A 23814-nucleotide genomic window follows, 5' to 3' on the forward strand; every position below is an offset into this window, starting at 1 on the left:
ATCAAGTAATAGCTAATACCCTTTTATTACAATTGTTAAATCATCACTGTTTTCTGATCGCCGTTCACTTTTTTGTATAATTTTATTGAATTTTGCCTCAATTATGTGTGACTTTTACGGACCAAACTAGTTACATTCGATGAAAATATAGTGTTTCATTCATTGTTTATCCGATTTACTAACATTAATATTGTTAGACAGGATAAATTTAATGAACATGCTTAATTGTTTAGGTGTTTAAGCTTTCATTATAACTTTGGTCACATTATGGCAGTTGGTATTAATAAGAGCGTTAACGTCAGTTTTGCTCGGTCGTGTGAAGAGAACGCTCAAGACCTGCTATGTGGGTCAATCCTCCACCGCACAGAAGATTGCATTTTATATAGCTGCAGATTTTTATAGTACGTTATTGTTATTTTGTTAGAGACAGACTGCTTCTCTTTTCATGTACATGTAATTTTAGGCTAATATCCAATTAATCATGGACGCGCGTTCAGATACTCGGAATATAATACAACTGTCAATTGCTATCTATACACATACGTGAATACAATGTCTTGTTTGTTTAGTTGTTGTATTTATTTCCTTATAAAAATAAAATATATACATGCCCAATTAAACATAACGTATCATATGGAGGATGGCCCATTTCAGCAGTATTAATGAAATACCAATGTTTGATTTGATTTTATTTTATTGTTTACTTCTGCAATTACATCATTCGTAGATAATACATTTTCCATAACATAACAAACATAGTATATTGAGAACTTTTTTTGGCATGAATCATAACTAAACGTACTAAAATTATCATTACAAACAAAACTGATCTCATACCAAATTAGTTAACATTTACAATTTCCAGGAGAAGGATTGTCATCATAAGCAGATTTCTTGAAAAAAATGACAACCCCAGGTTAAAACTCATTGATTAATATAATACATTAATACAGCAGAATCGATGTACAGTACATTTTATGAAAAAACAGCAGTAATGTAATTTGAGCAATGAAGATGGAGATGATAAGGATGAAGATGACGATGAAATGGTGAAGATGAAGGCGATGGAGAGGATGATACCACTGTTCTTCCATTGGGTCTTGTAAATACTTTCTTCCGAAGTTATGCACTTTGCCTTATTCTTTGATAAAATACACGCGAAGAAACTAAAATTTCAAACTTGCACCATATTTGCAACACCAGCAGCAGCATTGCTGGTGCAATCTCGAACCCTAAGTGGAAAAATTGTTAAAAATTTACCCCCTTTTATATGCACTCTGAAATGCTAATTTGTGCCAAGATTTTTTTTTTATTTAGGTTGCGAAACATTTCATATTTTAAAAAGTTGTATATCAAAGGGTACAACTCTGTACAATGGAACCCTAACTGCACCATCAAAGGTGCGTAAAGGTGCATAGCAGAACCTCGATGGTTGATAGTTGCACCACTATCTCTCAGCGTGTGTATAATCATCGTTAAGTTTTTTGTGTCTTTTCGCACTTAATATGGGCGTTTCCACCAAACGCCTGTCATTGTTTTGATGAACCCGTTTAGGCCTATACATTAAAATTAATACAATCTATAGATGTACCAAATAGAGTTCACTTTCACTTAACGGAAGTCAGCGAGGTTAATAATAAAAATTACATATACCAGCATAAAGGCAGGTTGTACTTCTATATGCTGTAGACATCACCACGAATGCAATGGTAATAGGCAGTAAGTGACTCACGTGACATTTTACAAATAGGCCTATATACGGATTGTATTGTAATTTACACTGACAGCAATGTAAAACAATTAGACGTCACTCTGCATGATATATATGTCAATCGATCCGTCTCCTATCTTCAATATTTATCCCTCTGTCCTCCTTTTCGTTCATCTGTTCATTTTCATTCCCACTGATTATCCAATTGTCTCTCTCTATCGCGTGGAAATTTTCAAAACTAGCTACAAAAGCACCTATGACAACAATGATTTCTATTTCCAGTGCAAAGCTACACATTGATTTGAGTTTATTTCTCACGCTATTTAAAAAAAAACATTTGTACCTTTTTGTCATACACAGTTTGTGTTTATCCATATACACTCTTAAAAAAGATTATTCAACATCGTGGTAAAATCCGATACATGATATTATGTCAAATTTTCCAAACGTTACCTTAAAACCTTAGTTACCTTCACCCATAAAACACGTATTTTACCTCACAAGAGTCAATACACTCCCAACTAAAATCTATTTTCACTTTTTATCAAATACCTTGGAACCCTTTACCCAATCTCTTTGAGATCATCTTGATTTCATTAGCTACATTATCTTTTCATATTTTCCAGTCTGGGAATAAAATTTATTTACCATTTATTTCACTAAATTATCATTGCATAAAACTAAAAAAATAGATTATGAACATATGACATATCTTTAAAAAATTGTCAGAACTCAAATTTGATCAATGTCACTTACTCCCTTTTGCCATCGCAGGTCAATAAATATTTATACCAGCATGATGCGGTTTCATGGAACAAGTATATTATGACGTATAATAATGATGACAGTTGAAAAGTCTACACGATCAACTAATATCTTTCCCTCTTTAATTTACAATGACTGAAACCTATTCAAGGGGTTAAGGTTTTACCCAATTTTGATGACCTTTATGTATACAGCTTGGTATTGCAATAAAGAAAACGAAGTTCCGGTAAGTGAACATGCACCTATTGACTCTTGTCTGCAGGCACGTACCCTGATTGAAACTTTGATCAACAAGTGGGTCTCCAAGCAAAGACTAGCACATATAAAACAGGGTCTCCACTACACAATGCATTATAGGCTGCACATTCAGACCCTTAACTCGAGTGAAGGGTTTGCACAGCAGACTACATTGACTGACTCGTCTTCGATCATATTTTTGAACTTACGTTTTCATATTTTTGTATCTATACGAAAGAATGAGGTTTTCTTATTTCATGATCAGAATTTTTGAAAGACAGAATTTAATAGGATCGTTAATTTTAACTTCTGAAAGATGGTATATAACTAGAACGCCACTCTGAATAGGTTTTGAGAAAGATTGTGTAAATTCTGGTGAAAACATTTTTCTTTACATTTTCTCTTCAAATTTAAAACCAGAAAATAAGTCAGCATCTATAATTGATTGAAATTTTCTTGAGGGATAATTTTTTTACGTACGCGTACTTCTCATTTCAAGAAACAACATGACTCTACAGTGCGTATCAAAAAAAAGTTTACACTTAGAAAAAATCCTGTAAAATTATATATTTCTAATATCTTGAAGATTTTTCCACATTTTAACATTGGTACAGATCCACTTAAGCAAATGCGAAATAAATGTCGAAAAATATTTTCACTTGAGTGAGCACCATGTACTTATGAAAAGTTAGTGAAAAAGGATTTGCGCAGAACTCTGAAATAGTTATGCGAATAAAAGTAGACCTTAATCATGAAGAACACGAAGATTTTAGCTAGTAAAATTGATTTGATGATATATTTAACCTTTTTCAACTTATTTCCTTGCCAAAAACACTTCGAAGAGTGCATTGAGCCCCGCCCCACTCCCCCACACAAAGTGGCCAACCGGATGATATTTACTTTACACTGAGCTGTGATTTACATGAAATGGCTTAGGCTTCATTTTCATTTTGTTAATCATTTTCAAGCTTGTGAAAAGTGTGGATAAACAAGTATTAAGTGAAAAATGAAATGTAAACCCACTTTAAATAATACAAACTTAGTAAAAAAAAAAAATGCTGGAGATGTCTGATATAAACTTTTTTTGAGATTCAGTTATGTCCTTAGATCCAGCTGGCACAAAAAGGGTAAAGGTTGTGCTCAATAAGTGTTGAAATTCAATTTGGGTGGCAAAATTATTAAAGAATGCTTGAATGTATCCATTTACTTTCAATTGACTAAAAGTGGAAGGGACATAGATGAGAAATGTTTCGAAGGGTAAGTTTGATTTCGCCCTTTCCCCTAAAGCGTGAACACAAGCATTTCTGCGCAAACAGATTTCTGCGAGCTTTACAAAAATGGACAGTGCTCACTCAAGTGTAACATTCTGTCAAAACTTTGACTTGCATTACATAGATGAGACCCAAACCTAAGATTGTATGTGAAAAAATTACCCACATGTTGTATATTTTTTAATTCCCAGTGCTTTTTCAAAGTGTAAACTTTTTTTTGATACGCACTGTATATACGTTAACTCTCGCGAAGCGCTGATTTTCTCTATCTAAAGGATAGGGATAAGTTGTGATATGCTTTTTTGTTGTTGTTCAGAATACTGCCAGGATTTGGATCTAAAAAGGTAGGTCTAATGTTTATGTTATAGAAGCAATTGTGAACAGTCGAAAGGATAAATGATATGGAATTAACTGACTTAGTTAATTAATCATAAATATGCTGTTGATCGCGTTAGTGTATGAGAAGTAATGTTTCCACACAAAAAATTCTCCCATTAAAAGTCTGAAATGTTTTTGTTTCATTCCAGCAGCTTTTGAGTACACTGTATAGACCCCTTCAGCCACCATGACGCTCGGTGCAAAGAACGGAAAGGCGAAAGGTGTTGATGAGTTCAGTGATTCCGGCTCAGATAAAGTGGTGTTAGCTCGTTCATTGGGATTGAAAGAATGTATCAGTATGGTAATGGGCATCATTATCGGAACCGGTATCTTCATCTCTCCTAAAGGTAACAAATCGTGGAATTCAAATTCAGTGCTGATAGCTGGTGTTGGTGTTTGTGTTTTTACACTGGCAACGGCGCCCATCTTGAATAGAGGCTGGTGCTGACACTGACATCAGGTGTTTAACAATGATAATGATGATAACAATGATTAATAATGATGATGATGATGATAATAATAATAATGATAATAATAATAATAACAGCAATAATAATGATAATAATAATAATAATAATGATAATAACAATAATAATAGGCATTAATATGGCGCCATTTATCTAGAAATAATTTGTACCCAGGCGCATTGTTAATATTACCCGGTTTTAGCTCGAGCTGCCTTTCAGCGCTCAGTGCATTCTATGAATTAACTCTGCCGGGTACCCATTTACCTCACCTGGGTTGAGTGCAGCGCAATGTGGGAAAATTTCTTGCTGAAGGAAAACGCAACATGGTTGAGATTCGAACCCACGTCCATCTGATTAAAATACGAGAGTCGCAACCACTAGACCGCGGCGTTAATGAGTACAGTGTCTTGTACACCCTCGATGTGTAAAAGCTAGTGAGGTATATAGACAACCTGATCCTGATTCATCCACCAAACACCAACACTAACACCGACACCGAAATCGCCTAGTTATGTTAATGATGGAGCTCCAATTGAAACACATAATGTCGACATTCACATAATTTAACGAATCAATTTATTTTTAAAAATCATAAAACCGTTAAGATCACATTGGAAATTGAATTAGAAACAAGAAAATACTAAAGAAACTGCGGGGAAAGCACAATTTCACTGTCCGCTATTTTAGATTGAAAAGATCTCGCGTCATGAAGCAGAAGTTGCTTTTTTATGCACTAAAAGTTTGTTTTCTATGGAGGCAGAGATAAGGAAAGACAGAGAAGATAAGAAAACAAGCAACAGTAAGGGAATAATTTAAAATGGGGTATAGGTAGAGGCCAACTCCTAAATGATGTGAGAACTTTTTTAATTAGGCTTCGATATAAGCATTGTTGGAAGACATAGAGTGCACCTTAATTTCTAAATGATATGTGGTAAATTATCAATGAATGTTAAAGAACCACTATAAAAGTGCAAATAGGTATTTTCAAGGAGTAAAATGAGAATATCGCGAGAAAAAAAGTTGATAAAGAGACAGTTTGCCCCCCCCCCTCCCCTTTATTGTCCCATGTAAGTCATATTTCCTGGCAATGATAGATTCAATGTGCAAGTTATTTTATAACAGCATTCGACAAAACTTTATCTTCATGGTAAATCAGACCTCACTTTTTGGCTTACATAAGTTGTCTTCGTGATCACTGATCAGGTTATATTGTGAAGCGATGTTTATTTTCCTGTATCCGCCTGAAAACCGTACACAATCGGGACAATAGTTACCATTTCCACTTGAACGAAAGACGACCTATATGAATTCTTTTGATGTTCATAGCCATCGTATCGAAATCGGACAAACCGTTAAGGGGTTAGCAGTTCACAGTCCCTTATTTAAAACAAAAATAAATACCGAGACAACATTTGCAACATATTTTAAAAATAACTTTTCAGAATACTTTACTAGTAAATCTTGTGTTCAAACGAATCATATATATATATACATGTATATATTGCTGGAACTTAACACTTAAGATAAAAGAAAATGGGTAATTTGGGTAAAACGTGGTACAAACGAGACGATGAGTTTCAATTTTGGGGTACATAAACGAGTATTGACTGAGGACGACGAAACCTGCTTTCCTCAGAAGGGTGTATATAGTGTATATAGACTCAAAAGTTTGTTAACTTATACTGTCTGAAAATACCACCATATATATCCTATATAGCTATTTCAAAACATATACATATTTACTCTCGGCTGTCTTCCCCCTTGGCATGCACGTGTATCGATTCTTATCTTTTTATTTCAGAACAAATCAGGAAACTATAGACCTACACGTTGCAGGGAAGCAATAGACTCTTAATGACAGTCTACCATTATTGATAACCTGTAACTAAAGGAAATAAAACAATGATTTGGGATATTTTTTCTCCTTGTAAGATGTTGGGATAAAAGGCGCTGACTTACAAAGTGAACCCTCTAAGGTATGATATAGTCACTCACCCTTCTAGACTTTACAAGATGTTTCCACACATCGTGGAGTGAAAAAATAAACCAAGAGATGTATATGAGATCAAGAGTATGGAGAGGGCTGTAGCAAGGTCAATACCAGTCTTCATCAAGCTTTCGGACGCACATGCCCTTCTTCAGGATCTAAACCAATATATGAAATACAAAATATAGGCCTACTAATAACAATGATAAATACAATACAATGCAATATTTTTTAACCCCCCCCCCCCCAGGATAATCTTGGGCACCGCCAGCACCCCGCTTCCCAGGGCCTGCAATTACTTTGCTTCCAAAGCCGACTGTTCTATACTTTGGCATAGTTGGGTTGGGGCTATACCCACTAACATTAACAAAAAAAGAAGATATTTTTGTCATATCCCTCTCAAATATTCACCGATCCCCGATTTTTTTCTCTATTCGTTTGCTTATACCTCATCGTTTCCCACTCATTATTAGGTGTTTGGCACATGGTTTGCCTAAAAATATGGGAAAAATCATCTCGATGACTGAATAATCACCAGTTCAAGGAAAAGATGTACAATTGTGTGCCAAAGACAAATAACATGCATCGGAAATTCATGAACCTTGAATGATTTCCATCAAAGCATATTAGTATTATAACCCCAAATAATAAAACTGACAGTTTTTTGGGTTAGTGTTATAAATGTTCTAGTGTATGTCGATACTTCTCGCTTAAAATATCTTTGTGGTGGGAGACGGACACTTTGATTTAAGGATTATATTCAAATGTAATAGCATTAAACATCCCTTGAAAATAAATACTCTAAAATACACTAAAATGCAGATTAATGGCAATCTGTATACACGATTACATCTAAATTTTCATCAAGGGCTGCTGATAATATAGAATTTAATGGTGTCATTCATCTTGGCTTAAATGACTAATGGTTTTTTATCATTAATTTCAGATCTATACAAAAAAATTACTTACCAAAATTCTTATTTTGTAAGCGAAAACATGTTCATTTTTACGTATAGCGTTTGATATACCACGAATCCCCAATATAGATAAGATGATCCCCAAGGGTCTATATTGGGTCCAATAATGTTCATAATTCATTGATTCATTATATTGATGATATCGTAAACCATGTAAAAAAAACTGTTTGATTCACGTATATGCTTCGTGTGGAAGTTAACATCTGCTCTCACGAAAATTTATAACCCAATTTAGAAACCAAAATGAATTCTGTTGATTGGCATATTTATTCATATATTAGAAAAATTTTATGTTTTAGAAATAGCGGAACATGCACTTATGCTTAGTTAAATTCGCCAGGTTGGATGGGTTTGTGTGTGGAGGTACAGATGCGCGTGTTTGTTACTATGGGAGAGGAAGGAGGCAACGTGAATATAATAACTGGTCTATAATGAGCTTTGGAATAAAGATATTTAAAAGTCATATTTCAAACAAACAAAAAACTCAAAACTGTATCGTTTTGTGTTTCCTTTCATTATTTAGCCGAAAGTGAATCGAGAGAACTGTATCTATGCTGTCATTTGGAAAAAAAATCTAAAAGCAGCTCATTAGCACTGCACACATCATCATTTTGATTTACTATTATTGTAGCCGCTGTATGTCTTGGTAATCAACAAGGAAATGCACTTTATCAATGAACGAAGTCAAATATCTTAAAACAGACAACATTATTTTAGGAGTGAAAGATTTAGGATCGATTTATTATAAATGCAGATTACGACTGTACAGCGATTGAATATGACTTTACTGAGGCCGGTGAAATAAAATGTTTATTTTGGCAAGCAACAATCAAGTACTTCAGGACTACCGCATTGTGGTATGTAGTCAAGGGCGAGTCACACGCATTTTACTATCAGAACCTCATAATGAGCGGAAATATAATCACCGGTCTGAATTTAGAAGGGTACCAGGTAGAATGAGAACAGTAACCAACAATTGAATCGTTATAATATCATTGTAGTATATATAGAAAATGTTATGGATGACACGAAAGTACAATATGAAATTATAATGACCATGGGTTGGGTCGACAGGGGGAGGTGGAGGGGCGGACATGGTCGACAAACGAAATATCTTATATGAATATAGATCAATCAGGGGCGGAATCACCGGGGCAGAAGGGGTGAGTGCCCCAATGATTTTGCAGCTAGGGAAGAAAAAAAGACGGAAAAGGAAAGAAGTGGGATAAAAGAAAAGGGGAAGTAAGAAAGAGAAAGCATGAAGAAACAAAAAGTATCAAAAAGAGAGGTGTGAGATGTGTATTACATTATTAATGTTCAAACTGAGAAGGGGGAAATTATGATTCCTCTGGGACGTTTTGCCTCTATCAAACTTTCCTGGTGTCGCAAAGAACCAGAACTTGTGAAATTGACGGTCTGTAAATAATGACACTAGAGGGTGTGGATGAGTGTCTTCATCCGTTTCAGACATAAATTCCCTTTCACCTCTCCCGCATGGAAATTAGACGAACAGTCATAATTTTACATATACAATCTGCCTATACACCGTTCACAGCAAAATCTGAGGTGTTAACCGGTGTACATAGAGGACCACACCAGTTATTTTACACCGGTGTTAAATTGGTGGTGTTAGTTTTACACCTATAGGTGTTATTACAACACCTATTGTTACATTTACACCTCAGGGTGTGGTCCTCTATTAACACCAATTGGTGTCAGTTTTAACACCGCAGTTTTTACAGTGTTCCCTTTCTGCCATAGAAACATACTTTTATGTATTTATTGGTAATTATTAGGTGAAACTGGGTCATTTATCATAACAGTACGCACAATTCTCTATGTACAGCGCTGGAACCTTAGACATTCGAATTAATGGGACTTCTTTGTAAAAAACATTCTTGGCTAACTAACATATAAAAATAATGATTACAATTATAAAATTAGGTTCATTATAGCACTGATTTATTCTCGAAACCTTCCTCTTAACACGACATTTAATTGCTTCTCTCATTTCTGCTCTGACGGGGTTTATCCCTCCCCCAAAAAATAATGAAATTACAGATCACAGAATTTGTTCATAGTGTCATATCTTCCAATGTTAAACATGATCATTTTCACAAATATATATCTTAGAATATCAGCATTGATTTGATATTTTGCGTATAATAACACTAATAAGAGTAAATTCGTCATCCAAATAATATTTTTTCGCACTCGCTTTATATCCCCTCGCACATTTAATAAAATAGTGCAATGTGTATATATAAAAAACCTAATGTTTGTTTCGCTCTCTGGTCCAAGTTGTATACACTCAACTGGGTTACTGGATAAAAGATGAAAAAAATATTAACGTCTATGAAAGTACCTTTGTCAAACTATGAATTGCTTAGGATTATTCTTCCTTGTTCCCTTAAAGGACAAATCCACCCCAACAAAAAGTTGATTTGAATAAAAAGAGAAAAATCCAACAAGCAGAATACTGAAAATTTCATCAAAATCGGATGTGAAATAAGAAAAGTTATGAGTTAGTTTAAAGTTTCACTTAAACAGTTATATGCACATACGGGTCGGTATGCAAATGAGGAGACTGACGTCATCAACTCACTATTTTTTTTTGGTATTTTATTACATGAAAAATTCTAATTTTCTCTTCATTGTCGAGTGAAACAATGATTAATTCCTCCATGAATAATGTGGAATTAGCATGATTTAATATCATATGGTTCAATTAGGTTGGTCCTCATTGTCATATTTGTAATAAATGAAATATTGTATAATTCAAACAATAAAAAACAAAAGAAATAGTGAGTGATGGACATCATCGACTGACTCACTTGCATGTTAATGAGTTGTGCATATCACTGTTTTTTGAAAAATAAGCGAATCTTTAAAATGCTATAACTTTCTTATTCTACCTCCGATTTTGATCAAATTTTCAGCGTTATGCTAGTTTGATTTGTCTCTATTTATTCAAATCAACATTTTCCTCGGGTGGACAGTCACTTGACCTCTAAAGGATTTTCGCCATGCTTTTCTTCCTGTAGGTGTACTTGCGGGAGCCGGTGGATCACCGGGATGGTCTCTCATCATGTGGGTAGTCTGTGCCATCATATCCCTCTTCGGCGCCCTCTGCTATGCCGAGCTCAGTACGACCTTCAAGAAGTCCGGCGGGGAATTCACGTTCATCTTACAAGCTTTTGGACCGTTACTGGCCTTCTTGAGGATGTGGACATACCTCTTCATCATCCTCCCAGCGGTTGCTATAGTCCAAGGAAACACCATTGCCAACTACATCACTGCGCCGTTCTTCAACGACTGCGAGGAAGTGCCTATGAATGCTCTCAGACTCATGGGCATGGCCGTCATCTGTAAGTAGTTTCACACCCTCCTCCAAGAGAGTGTTAATCTAAAGTTCAAGTCCACCTTAGAAAATGTTGATTATAATCAATAGAAAAATTGAAGCAAGAATAATCTGAAAATTTTTATCAAAATCAGATGTAAAATAATAAAGTTATGACATTTCAAACTTTGGCTTATTTTTCACAAAACAGTTATATGCACAACTCGGCAATATGCAAACGAGAGAGTCGATTAAGTCCCTCACTAACAGTAACTCAGTTCATTTGTTTTTTATTGTTTGAATTTTACATTATTTCGTTTTTGTTTTAATTTGACAATATTGACCAGTTTGACTGAACCATAACATCTTAAAACCATTGAAATTCTCGATGTTCATGGAGGAATAATTTGTTTCACCTTCTAATGAGGAGAAAATTAGAATATTTCATATTTTATATACAAAAGAAATAGTGAATGATTGATGACATCAGTTCCCTCCGTTGCATACCAGCCACGATGTGCATAAAACCGTTTGGTGAAATTAAGCGAAACTTTAAAATTTCATAACTTTCCTACTTTACATCCGATTTTGATGAAATTTTCAAGTTTATGCTTGTTGGATTTTTATCTTTGTGCTCAAATCAACTTTGTTGGGTGGGGTGGACTTGTCCTTTTGAAGATCCAACATGAAATATCAAAGCTGAAAACTTTACGATTCTTTAATTTTCAAACTTGTATCATTCCAGAAAAGATTACTCGTGCGCATTTATTGATAAGTTTGTATTCATGCTGAAATATTAAACTTTTTTTCATGACGTGTTGATATGCTTTTATGACAAGGTGTGAAAGATACACTTAATAAATAAACATAAGTAGACCTCTTTATAAAAAAGTTACTTCAGTAATATATTTTTTCAAATGATTCGTCTATTGTATTTATATTTCATTGAACAACGATGGTCTATATATCATAATTGAAAATATCTATCAGGGGCTGCGCGAATTCATGAAAGTTTGTGGAAGTGTGTTTGTGTGAAAGAGGTGGTGTGTGGGGTGCGCGTGGATGTATGGGGGTGCTAACCATGCCAAATATCACAAGAAGATGATATTTTTTCGTTTTGTACACGTTTACTGAAAAGTGGTCCCGCAGCCCCTGATTATATCAATATTTTACTATTTGAATCTTCAGTCATGCTGGCGTTCATCAATGCGATCAGTGTGAAGTTGACTACTCGTCTCGTCAACATTCTGACCGTGGCCAAGACTGTTGGACTCATAGTACTCATCATATCGGGACTCGTATATCTAGCTAAAGGTAACTCCATTTTACAGGGGTATTTCACAGATTCTTTAGTATAATAATATCAGGTCGCACTGAGTTCCCCGCGGTATAATGTGATGTTTGAGACTTCATCGAATTTGCGAATGCTCTAAGATGCACGTTTCTGCATCGTCACCATTAACAGAATAGTCCTAAATTGGTATTTAAAATTTTAAATAGATTTTGTTTTGGATAGTACTCATGAAATACCATTTCCACTTTGGCGCTCAAGCCAAAATTGAAGTCACTCGTTACTTTCCATAAAAGATTCACTGATTTATGAAGAACGACAGTTTTTAAGACATATTTAATCATGATTTAATATTACAACTCAGGAACAGGTTTATAAATTATGCGAATTATGAGTGAAATACTAGTAGGCGAAGTTATGGGTCTTTGATCGGAGATTAAAGATGGTGTGACCTTACACAGGTCGTGTATGACGTAAGATATAAAACTATTCTCATCATTATCCAGATTGGGTGGCTATTCATAGTAATACCAATGAACATGATGACATATAATGAATATAGTAAAAATAAAAAATACAATAGGAAAACTCATAAATGAAGAAAAGTACAAACTCCAGTTTAATATGAAAGTTGTATTTGTCTTTACATTAAAAACTGTAATGAATAGGAAATTGGTCTTATGATATTCATTTGTTTTTCTTCCGTCACTTGTACAGCGGTGTTTCATATATATATATACATATATATATATATATATATATATATATATATATATATATATATATATATATATATATCTATATATATATATATATATATTTAAACTCGTATTCTGCATTTCATTTCCTTTTTACAGGAAACACAAAGTATCTAAATCCTGAGAATTCGTTTCAAATGACTACGCCCTTGAACATCCCTTTGGGTATCTTCGCGGGTATCTTTGCTTTCGATGGATGGTAAGAAGGATGGTCACAGAACAATACTTACTTAAGAGTGAGAGTATATACGAAGTCTAGTAGAGTAGTACGTACTGGTACTACCCCCCCCCCCATCGCCACCACCACCACCACCACTACTACTACTACTACTACCACTACTACTACTACTACTACTACTACTACTGCTACTACTACTGCTATTTCTCCTATCTACTATTACAACTACACTAGTAATATTTCTTTTACTACTGCTACTATAACTACTACTACTATTTATACTTCTACTATTGCTACTTTTACTACTACTACAACAACAACAAATACACTACTGTTATTACTATACTACTATACTACTATTACTACCACCACTACTACTATACTACTACTACTGCTACTACTATTACTACTTCACTAGTAATATTTCTTTTACTACTACTACTAATACTATTACTTCTATCTACTATTACTACTACACTAGTAATATTTCTTTTACTACTACTACTACTATTTATACTACTACTACTACTATTGCTACTACTACTACTACAACAAATACAAATACACTATACTGCTATTACTATACTACTACTACTATTACTACCACCACCATTACTACTACTACTACTACTACTATCTACTATTACTACTTCACTAGTAATATTTCTTTTACTACTACTACTTCTACTATTACTTCTATCTACTATTACTATTACACTAGTAATGTTTCGTTTACTACTACTACTACTTCTACTACTACTACTAGGCCTACTACGGCTCCGGCATGGTAATAGGATGGTAGCATAATTCCAAGGCTTGTATTTCTCTCTGATAATTTAAGTCTTTCTGTCATCATAGCACTTTCAAACATCACAAAGATTTTCAAACTTTGATTTCTGACGGAGATATGGGCCCCTTTGCGTACAAGTTACTATTATGGTAATTACCATGGTAAAGCTGATCACCAACCAATCAAATCCAAGGATTGCACAAGTTACCATTATAGAAACTTTTATGCAACGGGACCCAGATCGCCAAATGGTCAAACACTTTACCGCCACTTTCAAGGCATCTATACTGTTACACTCTTGCAAATACTATGATATCGATAATATCCGACCAGTGTAGATTACACCATGTAACGCTCCATCTTTTAGCTCCACCACTCCATTTTCGTTGTGATAAAGATCGAGTCTGTAAATATACACGTAGATATTTGTAGAATCTTTGCAAGAGTTATGGTTTAAAAAAGAAGTGCTTCTGACTAAATCAGCGCTTAGAACTAATATAATTGTTGCATATTATTCTGTGGTGGAAATGAAACAAGATGAGCTGATCGGGTGGAGTTTTTTTTATTGACACTGTATTCACAGTTTAATATAATGTTCAGTATCCGACAAAGTATTTTATCTATTTTTGTTTTAGGGAATCGGTGAACACGATCGTGGAAGAAATAAAGAAGCCAGAAAGGTTCGTACACTTTGTTTTTCTTTTCTCTACTTCCTCTAACTTCGCCTTCTTATTCCTCATTTCATTTCTTTTTCATCATCTCTTTTACAAATTTCCATTTGACTGTTCGAATACTCCATTTTCCATGTGTTGTTGTTTTTTATGTCTTTATTTTCTTATGTTACCTTTATCTCCCCTTATATCTTGTAAAAAATGTAGTAAATGATATAATAAATATATATTTAGTAGATTTCTATTTTTCAACAAATTGAAATTAGTTCATGGAGATCGTCTGAAATAAAAATCGAAAAGTTGATAGTCAATAAGACCACAAAAGCGCCAGGTTAAAGATTTAAGCATGTTGTTTAAGCCCGTCACTCTAACTTTTAAACAATAGTTTATAACTTTGTTAAACAACTTGTTTTAAAGCTTCGACAATTGTTATTAGAGTGCTGAGATTAAACAAATGGTTCTTTATTGTTATCAATATTATTACTATTATTATTTTTATTATTATTATTACTACTATTATTATTATCATCATTACACTGTATGAAATGTAGTGCTCATTTAGCACTCACAGTGCTTGTATAGTGACTGCACTACAAGTGCTAATTTCTAGTTTAAATTTGAACTAGAAAATCAACACTCGTAGTGCAGTCACTATACAAGCACCGTAAGTGCTAAATTAGCACTTCATTTTTTACAGTGTATTATTAGTATATAATTATCATTACTACTTTTTTGTATATCATGACACTGATATCTGTTACTGTAAAACTGTGATTTATTTTTGGTGTTAGGAATGTACCCCTTGGTATAGTGATATCTCTGGCTGCTGTTACCATCATCTACTTGATGGCGAACATCGCTTACTTCACCCTCCTATCACCTGCTGAAATTCTGGCTTCTAACGCTGTAGCTGCGGTAAGTTATCTATGGCAGGCCGTTAATGCCATAAGTCGTCATTCATTCACTCATTCGAGTGAGTGAATGAACGAACGATGGCTTATGGCGTCAACGGCCCGTCATAGTTATCCATCACTCAAAGCTCCTTATCTATCTTCCTACTCCTGTGCCTGATGGATTGACCCAGTACTTTTTACTTATGAAGGTCAAGTCTGCCCCAGAAAGTGTTGATTTGACTCAAAAGAGAAAAATCAAACAAGCATAAGACTGAAAATTTCATCAAAGTCGGTTGGAGAATAAGAAAGTTATGACATTTTAAAGTTTCGCTTATTTTACACAAACCAGTTATGCACAAATCAGTTACATGCAAATGGGACGGTCAATGATGTCCGTCACTCACTATTTCATTTGTTTTTATTGTTTGAATTATACAATATTTCACTTTTTGCAGATTTGACAATGACTAACTTGACTGAACCTCAAAATATTTAAACAATCGTAATTTACATTTTCAGGGAGGAAGAAAACGTTGTCACGTGACAATTAGGAGAAAAATAAAATATTTAAAAGTTCATAATGAAATACAAAAGAAATAGTGAGTGGATGTTGTTAATATCAGTCCCCTGATTTGCATACCAACCAGGATGTGCATATAATTGTTTCGTGAAATTAAGCAAAACTTTAAATTGTCATAACTTTCATATTTTACAGAGTCAAAAGGGGCCTTAGCTTTCGATCCTAGCAGAATTTTCGTCAGAGGCAAAATGGTCATTTTGAGTGTTATTCTTGTTGGATTTTCCCCTTTTTGTTCAAATAAACGATTTGCTTGGGTGGACTTATCCTTTAAAATCAATGAAATATGTTTTTCTGCTAAATGATGATGCAGTGTTGTGATGAGATTAAAATTTTGAGGGATGAATTTTAGATGCAATGCACTTATAAAAAAAGAAAAAAAGATTAAATCAATTATTCATTTTGTTGCAGATGGAGTGGAAAGTACAATCAGCAAGATGATGTTTGATAAAAGTTATAATGTTGCAATATATCTTACAATGATTTGACCCACATAGAAAAAATGAATGAATTATAATAACATGATTAACAATATTTCTAATAATGATAATAACAATAATGATGATAATAATAATGTTTATAATAAATGATAATAATAATAATAACTATAGTAGTAATAATAATGAAAATGACAAGAACAACAATAATAATGATAATGATAAATGATAATAATATTAATAATAGTAAAAATAATGATGATAACAATAGTAAGAAAAAAAAAGAAAAAGAAGATGATGATGATGATGAAGAAGAAGAAGAAAACAAAATTACAATATGTTTAAAAAAAAATTAAAATCCCCCTTGTAGTGTAATGATTGTCACAAATATCATCATGGCGAATCGGAGGTAACAGATATAAAATCTCTCTCTCTTTTTTCTTTTTCTCATAATTCTTATCTCTATATTAAACAACTGGAGAATTGATTACCCTTTCACCACTTCTCTTTTTTCTAATATCTGGCTAATATCAGCCAGAGAAGAAGGTTAAAAAGAATAAAGGTATAGTTAGCTAACATCAAGACATAGGCGGGGGGATAGAGAAAGGGGGTGGGAGACCCACACCCAATACACGCACATCAGGATGGGGTAAACTATATGAGGTAGTCATAACATACAAAATATTTTGTTACAATACATGATTGTAATTCTTTCAAACTGACAGGATTACAGCGTTTTAGCCCTAGGAAATTGGTCCTGGACCATCTGGGTGTTTGTGGCTTTATCTGCTATGGGTAATCTTATCGGTAGTTGGTTTGGTTTTAGCAGGTAATGGAACTGCTCAACCCTCTTTTAAAAGCATGTACTTCATGCAGGTATATGCATGAAAATATATTACCACATCATTATGTTATTATATAGTAAGTTATGTTATACAAGAACGTTATGTATTTACCATTTCCGGAGGAATAAAAAATACATAAAAGGGTCGATAACAGAACCTTTGTGAAATAACTGGACTAGGTATGTTATCACACGTTTGTTTGCATCTGTTAAAATAATGTTACTCTGTAAATTTCCTTGAATCATATAGTGAATAAAGGCAGTATGATATAGAAAATTGATAAGAAAATGCATGATATTGTTCGCTTTGTCTTTGTTCTTTATTTTTGAACAGCTACAGCAATCATTAATCATGATTTATGTATCCAAATTTATCAATATTCATACTATTTATTTATGGAAGCCTGTCATATAAATATACATTATTTTATGCATGCCTAAATATATATAACCGCAGGATTTCAGTACGAAGGCCTTAGGAAGCTGGTCTTGGACTATATGGGTGTTTGTAGCCCTATCAGCCATCGGTAATCTTCTCGGAAATTGGCTAGGTCTAAGCAGGTAGGAAACGGGGTATTATGTGATGTTTTTATCTCTTCGTAAGTCCTACTGTAGGATCTAGGATCTGTTATAAAGGGGCAGAAACAGATTTCATAAATGGAGAGGGATTTTTTTGTTTAGATCCTTGCCGAATATTTTGACAATGATTAAAGGGGTTCATTTTGAAAGGACCTTAATTGCCCCGGCAGAGGCAGGGTCGAGTGCCTCACATGAAACTGTTGGAGGGCAAACATAGCAATATGCCTCCATAATTTTTACAGCATGAGAAAATAATACTGTAATTCGTAATGCAGGTTTGTTTTTAAATCATTGGGAAGCACTGTAAAACCATTAAACTTTGCATCAGCATTTACAAAATTTCAAATTTTCGTTAAAGCGCGCCTACGCGCATATAGTAATTTGGCGCGCAGGGTGAGCCGAAAATTTTGGATAATTTTTTTTTTTTTCGGAAATATTGATCGACGGCCCTGGTCCCCTGCATAGAAAGGGGGGACGTTCCACTTGAAAAAGAAAAAGGGGGGCAATTTTCCAAAAAGGAAATAAAACTAAGGTCATTTTGCCATAAACATTATAAAGGGGAACACATGCCAGTACTGAACAGTCTGTAATGAAGTCTTATATTCTGTTATAGGTTGCTTGAAAACAACATAAAATGATGATTGGTGCACACCGGTGCCAAGTTTCAGGATTATAACTCTTTTCAAACATTGAACAAATTTCGATGATGGGTAATGATACGAAAAATGGAAAAGACTGTGTTTAAACAAATGTTCACGAACATGTAAACACGTATACTCTTATGAAAAACGCATGAAAATTGTGTATTGCATGTAATATATAAATTCCATATTTTATGATGCTGAAAATCTGCATGAAATGATAAAAATATACAGCACATTTTTAAATAGCCAATGAAAGTTTTCCTGTATGCATGCATAATTGTGATAAAATTTATTACATTGAATAAATTTTATTTGAAAGATGTATAGAAAGTAAAGTTTTCAAAAATTTACTGAGTAAATTTATGCAAATGTCTGTTCAATAGTTAAATGAATGTAAAAGTTCTTTTTAGTTGATGTTTCTTGAATGCTCTAAGAATGTTGACCATGCAGAGAATATGAATCAACTTTGTTTGCTATGATTTTGATTATTTTGATAGTCGTAAATGTATAGCAAGTCCCCACAAGTATAATTTTGTATCAGAGGCTTCCTATGCTCAATTATTTCAAATTTTTCGTTTAAATTCAGGGAAGTTCCGGGAAAATTATCGAAAGAAATTTGCCTAAATTAGATTTACCGTAAATGTCTTGATCCCACTTCAGACATTTTATAAAAATGTTGGTCGCTATCTAAACCTTCGGTTCTTTTAATGCCGGAAAGAAAAATTAGCATTGTCGTTTCTGAATTTTGAAATAATAAAAGTTACATTAGGAAAAAATAATTGTAAAATGTTTAATTATTATTTGCTGATAGAATGTTCTACGTAGCAGCAAGAGAGGGCCTCTTACCCAATGTAGTGGGAATGATCAACATCAAACATCGTACTCCTATTCCATCAGTTATCATTGTGGTGAGTTATACATTGATATAGTCTGTTAAATTTATTATAATTAATTTTCAAGGTCTTATTCTTTAACATGGTTTGATCTAAGACGTATCCATTTCATACCAGACGATAAGTAATGATCATCGGGTCTAATAATACACAAATGATATTGATGATGATGATGATGATGATAATGGTAATGATGATAGTAAAATAAATAATCTTTCTCAAAATGTAAGGGGGAAATATGCCCTCTCCCATAGTTCACTTCCCCCCTAACGTATTGGAGATTTGGCTTCCCCCTACATACCTTCTCCTATCTCTTGCCTTTTTGTTGTCGAAATAAGGTGCGTATCAAGCAGATACGATTGGACAGACCTTTTATGTCACCATCCGAAATGCTTGACCAAAGCTAGAAGCTAGAAACTGGTATGACTTTCGTAATGTCTCCATTGTAGCTTAGATGACAGGCGCACACCACAACGCCGAGTTGTTCTCACTATCGATGATTCCCCTTATGGCAATTTTGAAGTAGATAGTAGAAATCCATGTAGTTTGATGACGATAATAATATTAGTGGTGGCAAAAATAATCATGAAAATAATAGTAATATAATGATGAAAATAATTACAAAAAATATGATGAGGACGGGGAGGATTAATATCATTGATAATCTATAAGCATTGATAATCTATAAGCGAGTGTCTATTTTCATATATCTCACCACAGCTACCAATAACATTGATATATCTGATGTTTGATGACGTCATTGCTCTGATCAACTACATGTTGTTCGTCATCGTAGCTTTCATGGCCCTCACAGTACTCATCATTCCGTATTACAGATGGAAACAACCAGATATGGAAAGAACACTAAAGGTTAGGATGAAGTTAATAAATTCAGTTTACCGTGAGGTCGTTATTGATAAAGGTGTCGATGTAATTGGTATTAATGAAGGTGAATAATATGATGAAGATGACGACGATGACGATGGTGAAGATAATGATGATAATGATGATGACGATGATGATGATGATAATGAAGATAGTGATATCGAAGGTAATGATGATGATTACGATGATGAAGATAATGATGATAACGAAGATAGTGATATTGAAGGTAATGATGATGATGACGATGATGAAGATAAAGATGATAATGCAGATAATGATGATGAGGATGGTGATGATGATGATGATGATGATAATGATGATGGTGATGGTGGTAGTGGTGAGGATGAGGATGATAAATGATGCTGGTTTGATAATGATGATGATTATGATAAATGATGCTGATGATGCTGGTTTGATAATGATGATGATTATGATAGTGACAACGGTGACAATCGTGATGATTATTTCCTGAGCTAAGTTGCAGTGAAAATATTTGACTTGATGACGTTAACGTGGTTCAATATGAACGATTGTCATAATTATCATAACGATAATGACATTTTCATGTAATATACTTTTTTATCATCAATATATCTATATTTATGAATGTTTTATGCAATTGAAATTCATTGTATTTCTTTTTTTTCCATTTCTTTTTTGCAATAGTTGCCATTGGTGATTCCAGTCATCTTTATCTTAGTTATCTTGTTCCTGATGGGACTCTCAATCTACACGGACCCAATCAGCGCTGTTATAGGAACCGCTTTAACGTTAGCCGGTGTACCGGTTTACTTCATTGGATGTGTGTGGAAGAAACCCGTCTGGTTACAGGCAAAGATTGGTAAGCAATGAGGTCACACTCACACCAAAGAAACTAACTCCACATCGATCAAAGTTGTTACGTTATTTCCGATGACGTATACAATCGATCGGTTTATTGGGATAAGGTGTTTTGAAGACCCCATGTCACGTTCAATCCCGGTTAACAAGCACCTCCATTGGCAGAGTGCCCGCATTTCGTATGGTTTCACTTGATTTTGGGGCCGTACACCCTAACCTTTCCAAATCAGAGAGCCCCCCCCCCCGACGTGTAGACCTAAGTATAAGTGTGTAATAACTTTGTTATACATTTTCTGTTTTCCGTCCGCAGTTGCATTCAATATCACGCTTCAGAAGTTTTTCTTCGTGGTTCCTCAAGAAAAGGAGATGGCTTCCGAGGCCGATGATGACGACGACGACGAAGACAAGAAAGCCAAGTCTAACGGTTACAAGGCTGCAAAACAATTCGAAGATGTCCCTCTAAACTAATGCAATCTTACTGTACTGAACATGCCTTGCCACCTTTGTTGCTTGAATTATAAAAGGGTCTCGTCGCATCACGAAAGAGTTTTCACTTTACGACGCACGACAGATTCAAGAACATAGAAATTACATTGTCAAGTAAATATTCTCCAACGTCAACCAAGAATTCTTTGTCGAAAATTGGTGAATCAAAACAGAAGTTTCGTCCTATAACATGGACAAACGACATATTTGCAATTTTTCGTCAGCTCCGAAACTCAGGACCAAACTGCTGTTGCGGTTGACCAATTTTCGACCAAGATCCCCTGATTTCTTTTGTCATTTGACAGAATTTTAAATGCATTGTTTGTGTTCTTGAATCTGTCGGTGGGAAAACTTCCTACTGGTATCCCTCCCGTCTAACAGTTTTCGTCAGTGGTATTAGACGGCCGCAAATATCAGTTTGAACATGCCCAATCTTGAAGAAAGATCAACATCAATTTAAAAAGAAGTTTCGTAGGATAATAGATCAATAATAGCTCTATGGATCGAGCATATACGACTGAAAAAAAAACGGATGTAAAATAAGACAGTTAACACAAATTTCGTTTTCAGAAAACAGTTGATGTACATCCTTGGCGATACAATTATGTATGCAGAATGGGAATTGATGGTACTACTATAGCTCTCATACCTTGTGTATTTTCTTATTTGACTGATAACATATGTCAATGTTTTCATCCAATATAATATTTTTTTAAAAATGAATTGATCACGAAACGTGCTATAAGGCATTGCTATATTCAGTTTAAATTTCATCAATGAGAACCTCCTTTATCGCCAGAATCACAAAGATTGAAATGATGATATAATGGTGATAAAGATTACAGTGCCATCCTTGTCCTGTTTTTTCTCCTCATATTGGCTTGATTAGGGTGGCCTTGCCCTTTAAATGTGTCTGGTGCCGGGAACCGATGCTATCTGGTTTTAGAGAAGACGACAAAAAAGGAACAAAAAGTTGTAAAATGAACGTAAGCTGAGCACTCATTTCTTAGATGGTTTAATAGATTGTGTGACATAACCCACTGCCTTTAAAGGTTAACTGAAAGAGATATGGTAAACACTGTAAAAATACGGTTTAAAATGTCAAGCATGTTTAAGCCCATCACTCTAATAACTATTGATTAAAGTTTTAAACAACTTGTTTAAGAAGATAAAACAATTAAAAAAATTGAACAACTTGTTAGAGTGACAGACTCAAACAATTTGCTTCTTTTCTTTTCTTTCTTTTTTTTTTTTTACTGTGAATGATGTTTTAATCACTTCCCGAGTCTTGTCAAGCCAATAGACTCGAAACCAACCGATAGTATTTCATTCGAAATGTTGCGGTATATTGATATGAGAGAATCATATTCTTTGTTGTTAATGTAAAGTATTTTAGAAATTAGAAATATACTCTTTGTAATGTGTAATGGTGCTAATTCTTCAGCATTTTTATTTATGCATTTCTATAGACAGGGTATTATATGCCAAAATAAAGACAGAGAGTTGGTCCAATGTGTATCTTATTGTGATCTATATGCTATACTGATATAATGCATGTCAAGAAGATAATGTCGCAATGAATAATTGATATTGTAACTATAAGGGAATGTATTTTCTGTATAGTGTAGTAGGTTCCACGATACACCATGTATCTTTCTTGGGCAAGTGTTGGTCCTGAAAGGACCACCCAATCTCGACGTTCCGACAAGTGTGTTCTTGCCGTCCGCAGGACCAACACTTGCCCAAGAAAGATACACGGTTGTACCGTGAAACCTACTAAACTATTCTTCTTCGCCATGGAAACCTTTAGAAGTTATATTTTCTGTATAGTTATAGAAGTATATACATAAATAGTTTTCTGAAACATTTTTGCGTTATATCATTTAATATTTTTCTCAGATATAAGAATTGTCAT

The 23814-nt window shown here is 34.1% G+C and overlaps 1 protein-coding gene across 5 annotated transcripts in view; it reads left to right on the forward strand.

Annotated features, from left to right (window-relative positions):
• LOC121408343 (Y+L amino acid transporter 2-like) overlaps window positions 1–22609 on the forward strand; it is a 33741-nt gene extending 11132 nt beyond the window's left edge. For 2 of the 5 annotated variants that reach the window (XM_041599781.1, XM_041599778.1), the window contains exons 2-12: window positions 4512–4709; window positions 10838–11161; window positions 12322–12447; window positions 13282–13381; window positions 14786–14830; window positions 15613–15736; window positions 18030–18133; window positions 19607–19703; window positions 20409–20558; window positions 21240–21414; window positions 21724–22609. In XM_041599781.1, coding sequence (XP_041455715.1) covers window positions 4550–4709; window positions 10838–11161; window positions 12322–12447; window positions 13282–13381; window positions 14786–14830; window positions 15613–15736; window positions 18030–18133; window positions 19607–19703; window positions 20409–20558; window positions 21240–21414; window positions 21724–21881 — 1563 coding nt within the window. In that variant the 5' untranslated portion in view covers window positions 4512–4549 and the 3' untranslated portion in view covers window positions 21882–22609. Of the gene's footprint in view, window positions 1–4511; window positions 4710–10837; window positions 11162–12321; window positions 12448–13281; window positions 13382–14785; window positions 14831–15612; window positions 15737–17453; window positions 17558–18029; window positions 18134–19606; window positions 19704–20408; window positions 20559–21239; window positions 21415–21723 lie in introns of all 5 variants that reach the window. The other 3 variants (XM_041599782.1, XM_041599780.1, XM_041599779.1) reach the window with 2 other exon arrangements.
• The last annotated feature ends 1205 nt before the right edge of the window (window positions 22610–23814 follow it).

Source organism: Lytechinus variegatus, chromosome 2 (genome assembly GCF_018143015.1).
Source record: "Lytechinus variegatus isolate NC3 chromosome 2, Lvar_3.0, whole genome shotgun sequence".
NCBI classification, from domain to species: domain Eukaryota; kingdom Metazoa; phylum Echinodermata; class Echinoidea; order Temnopleuroida; family Toxopneustidae; genus Lytechinus; species Lytechinus variegatus.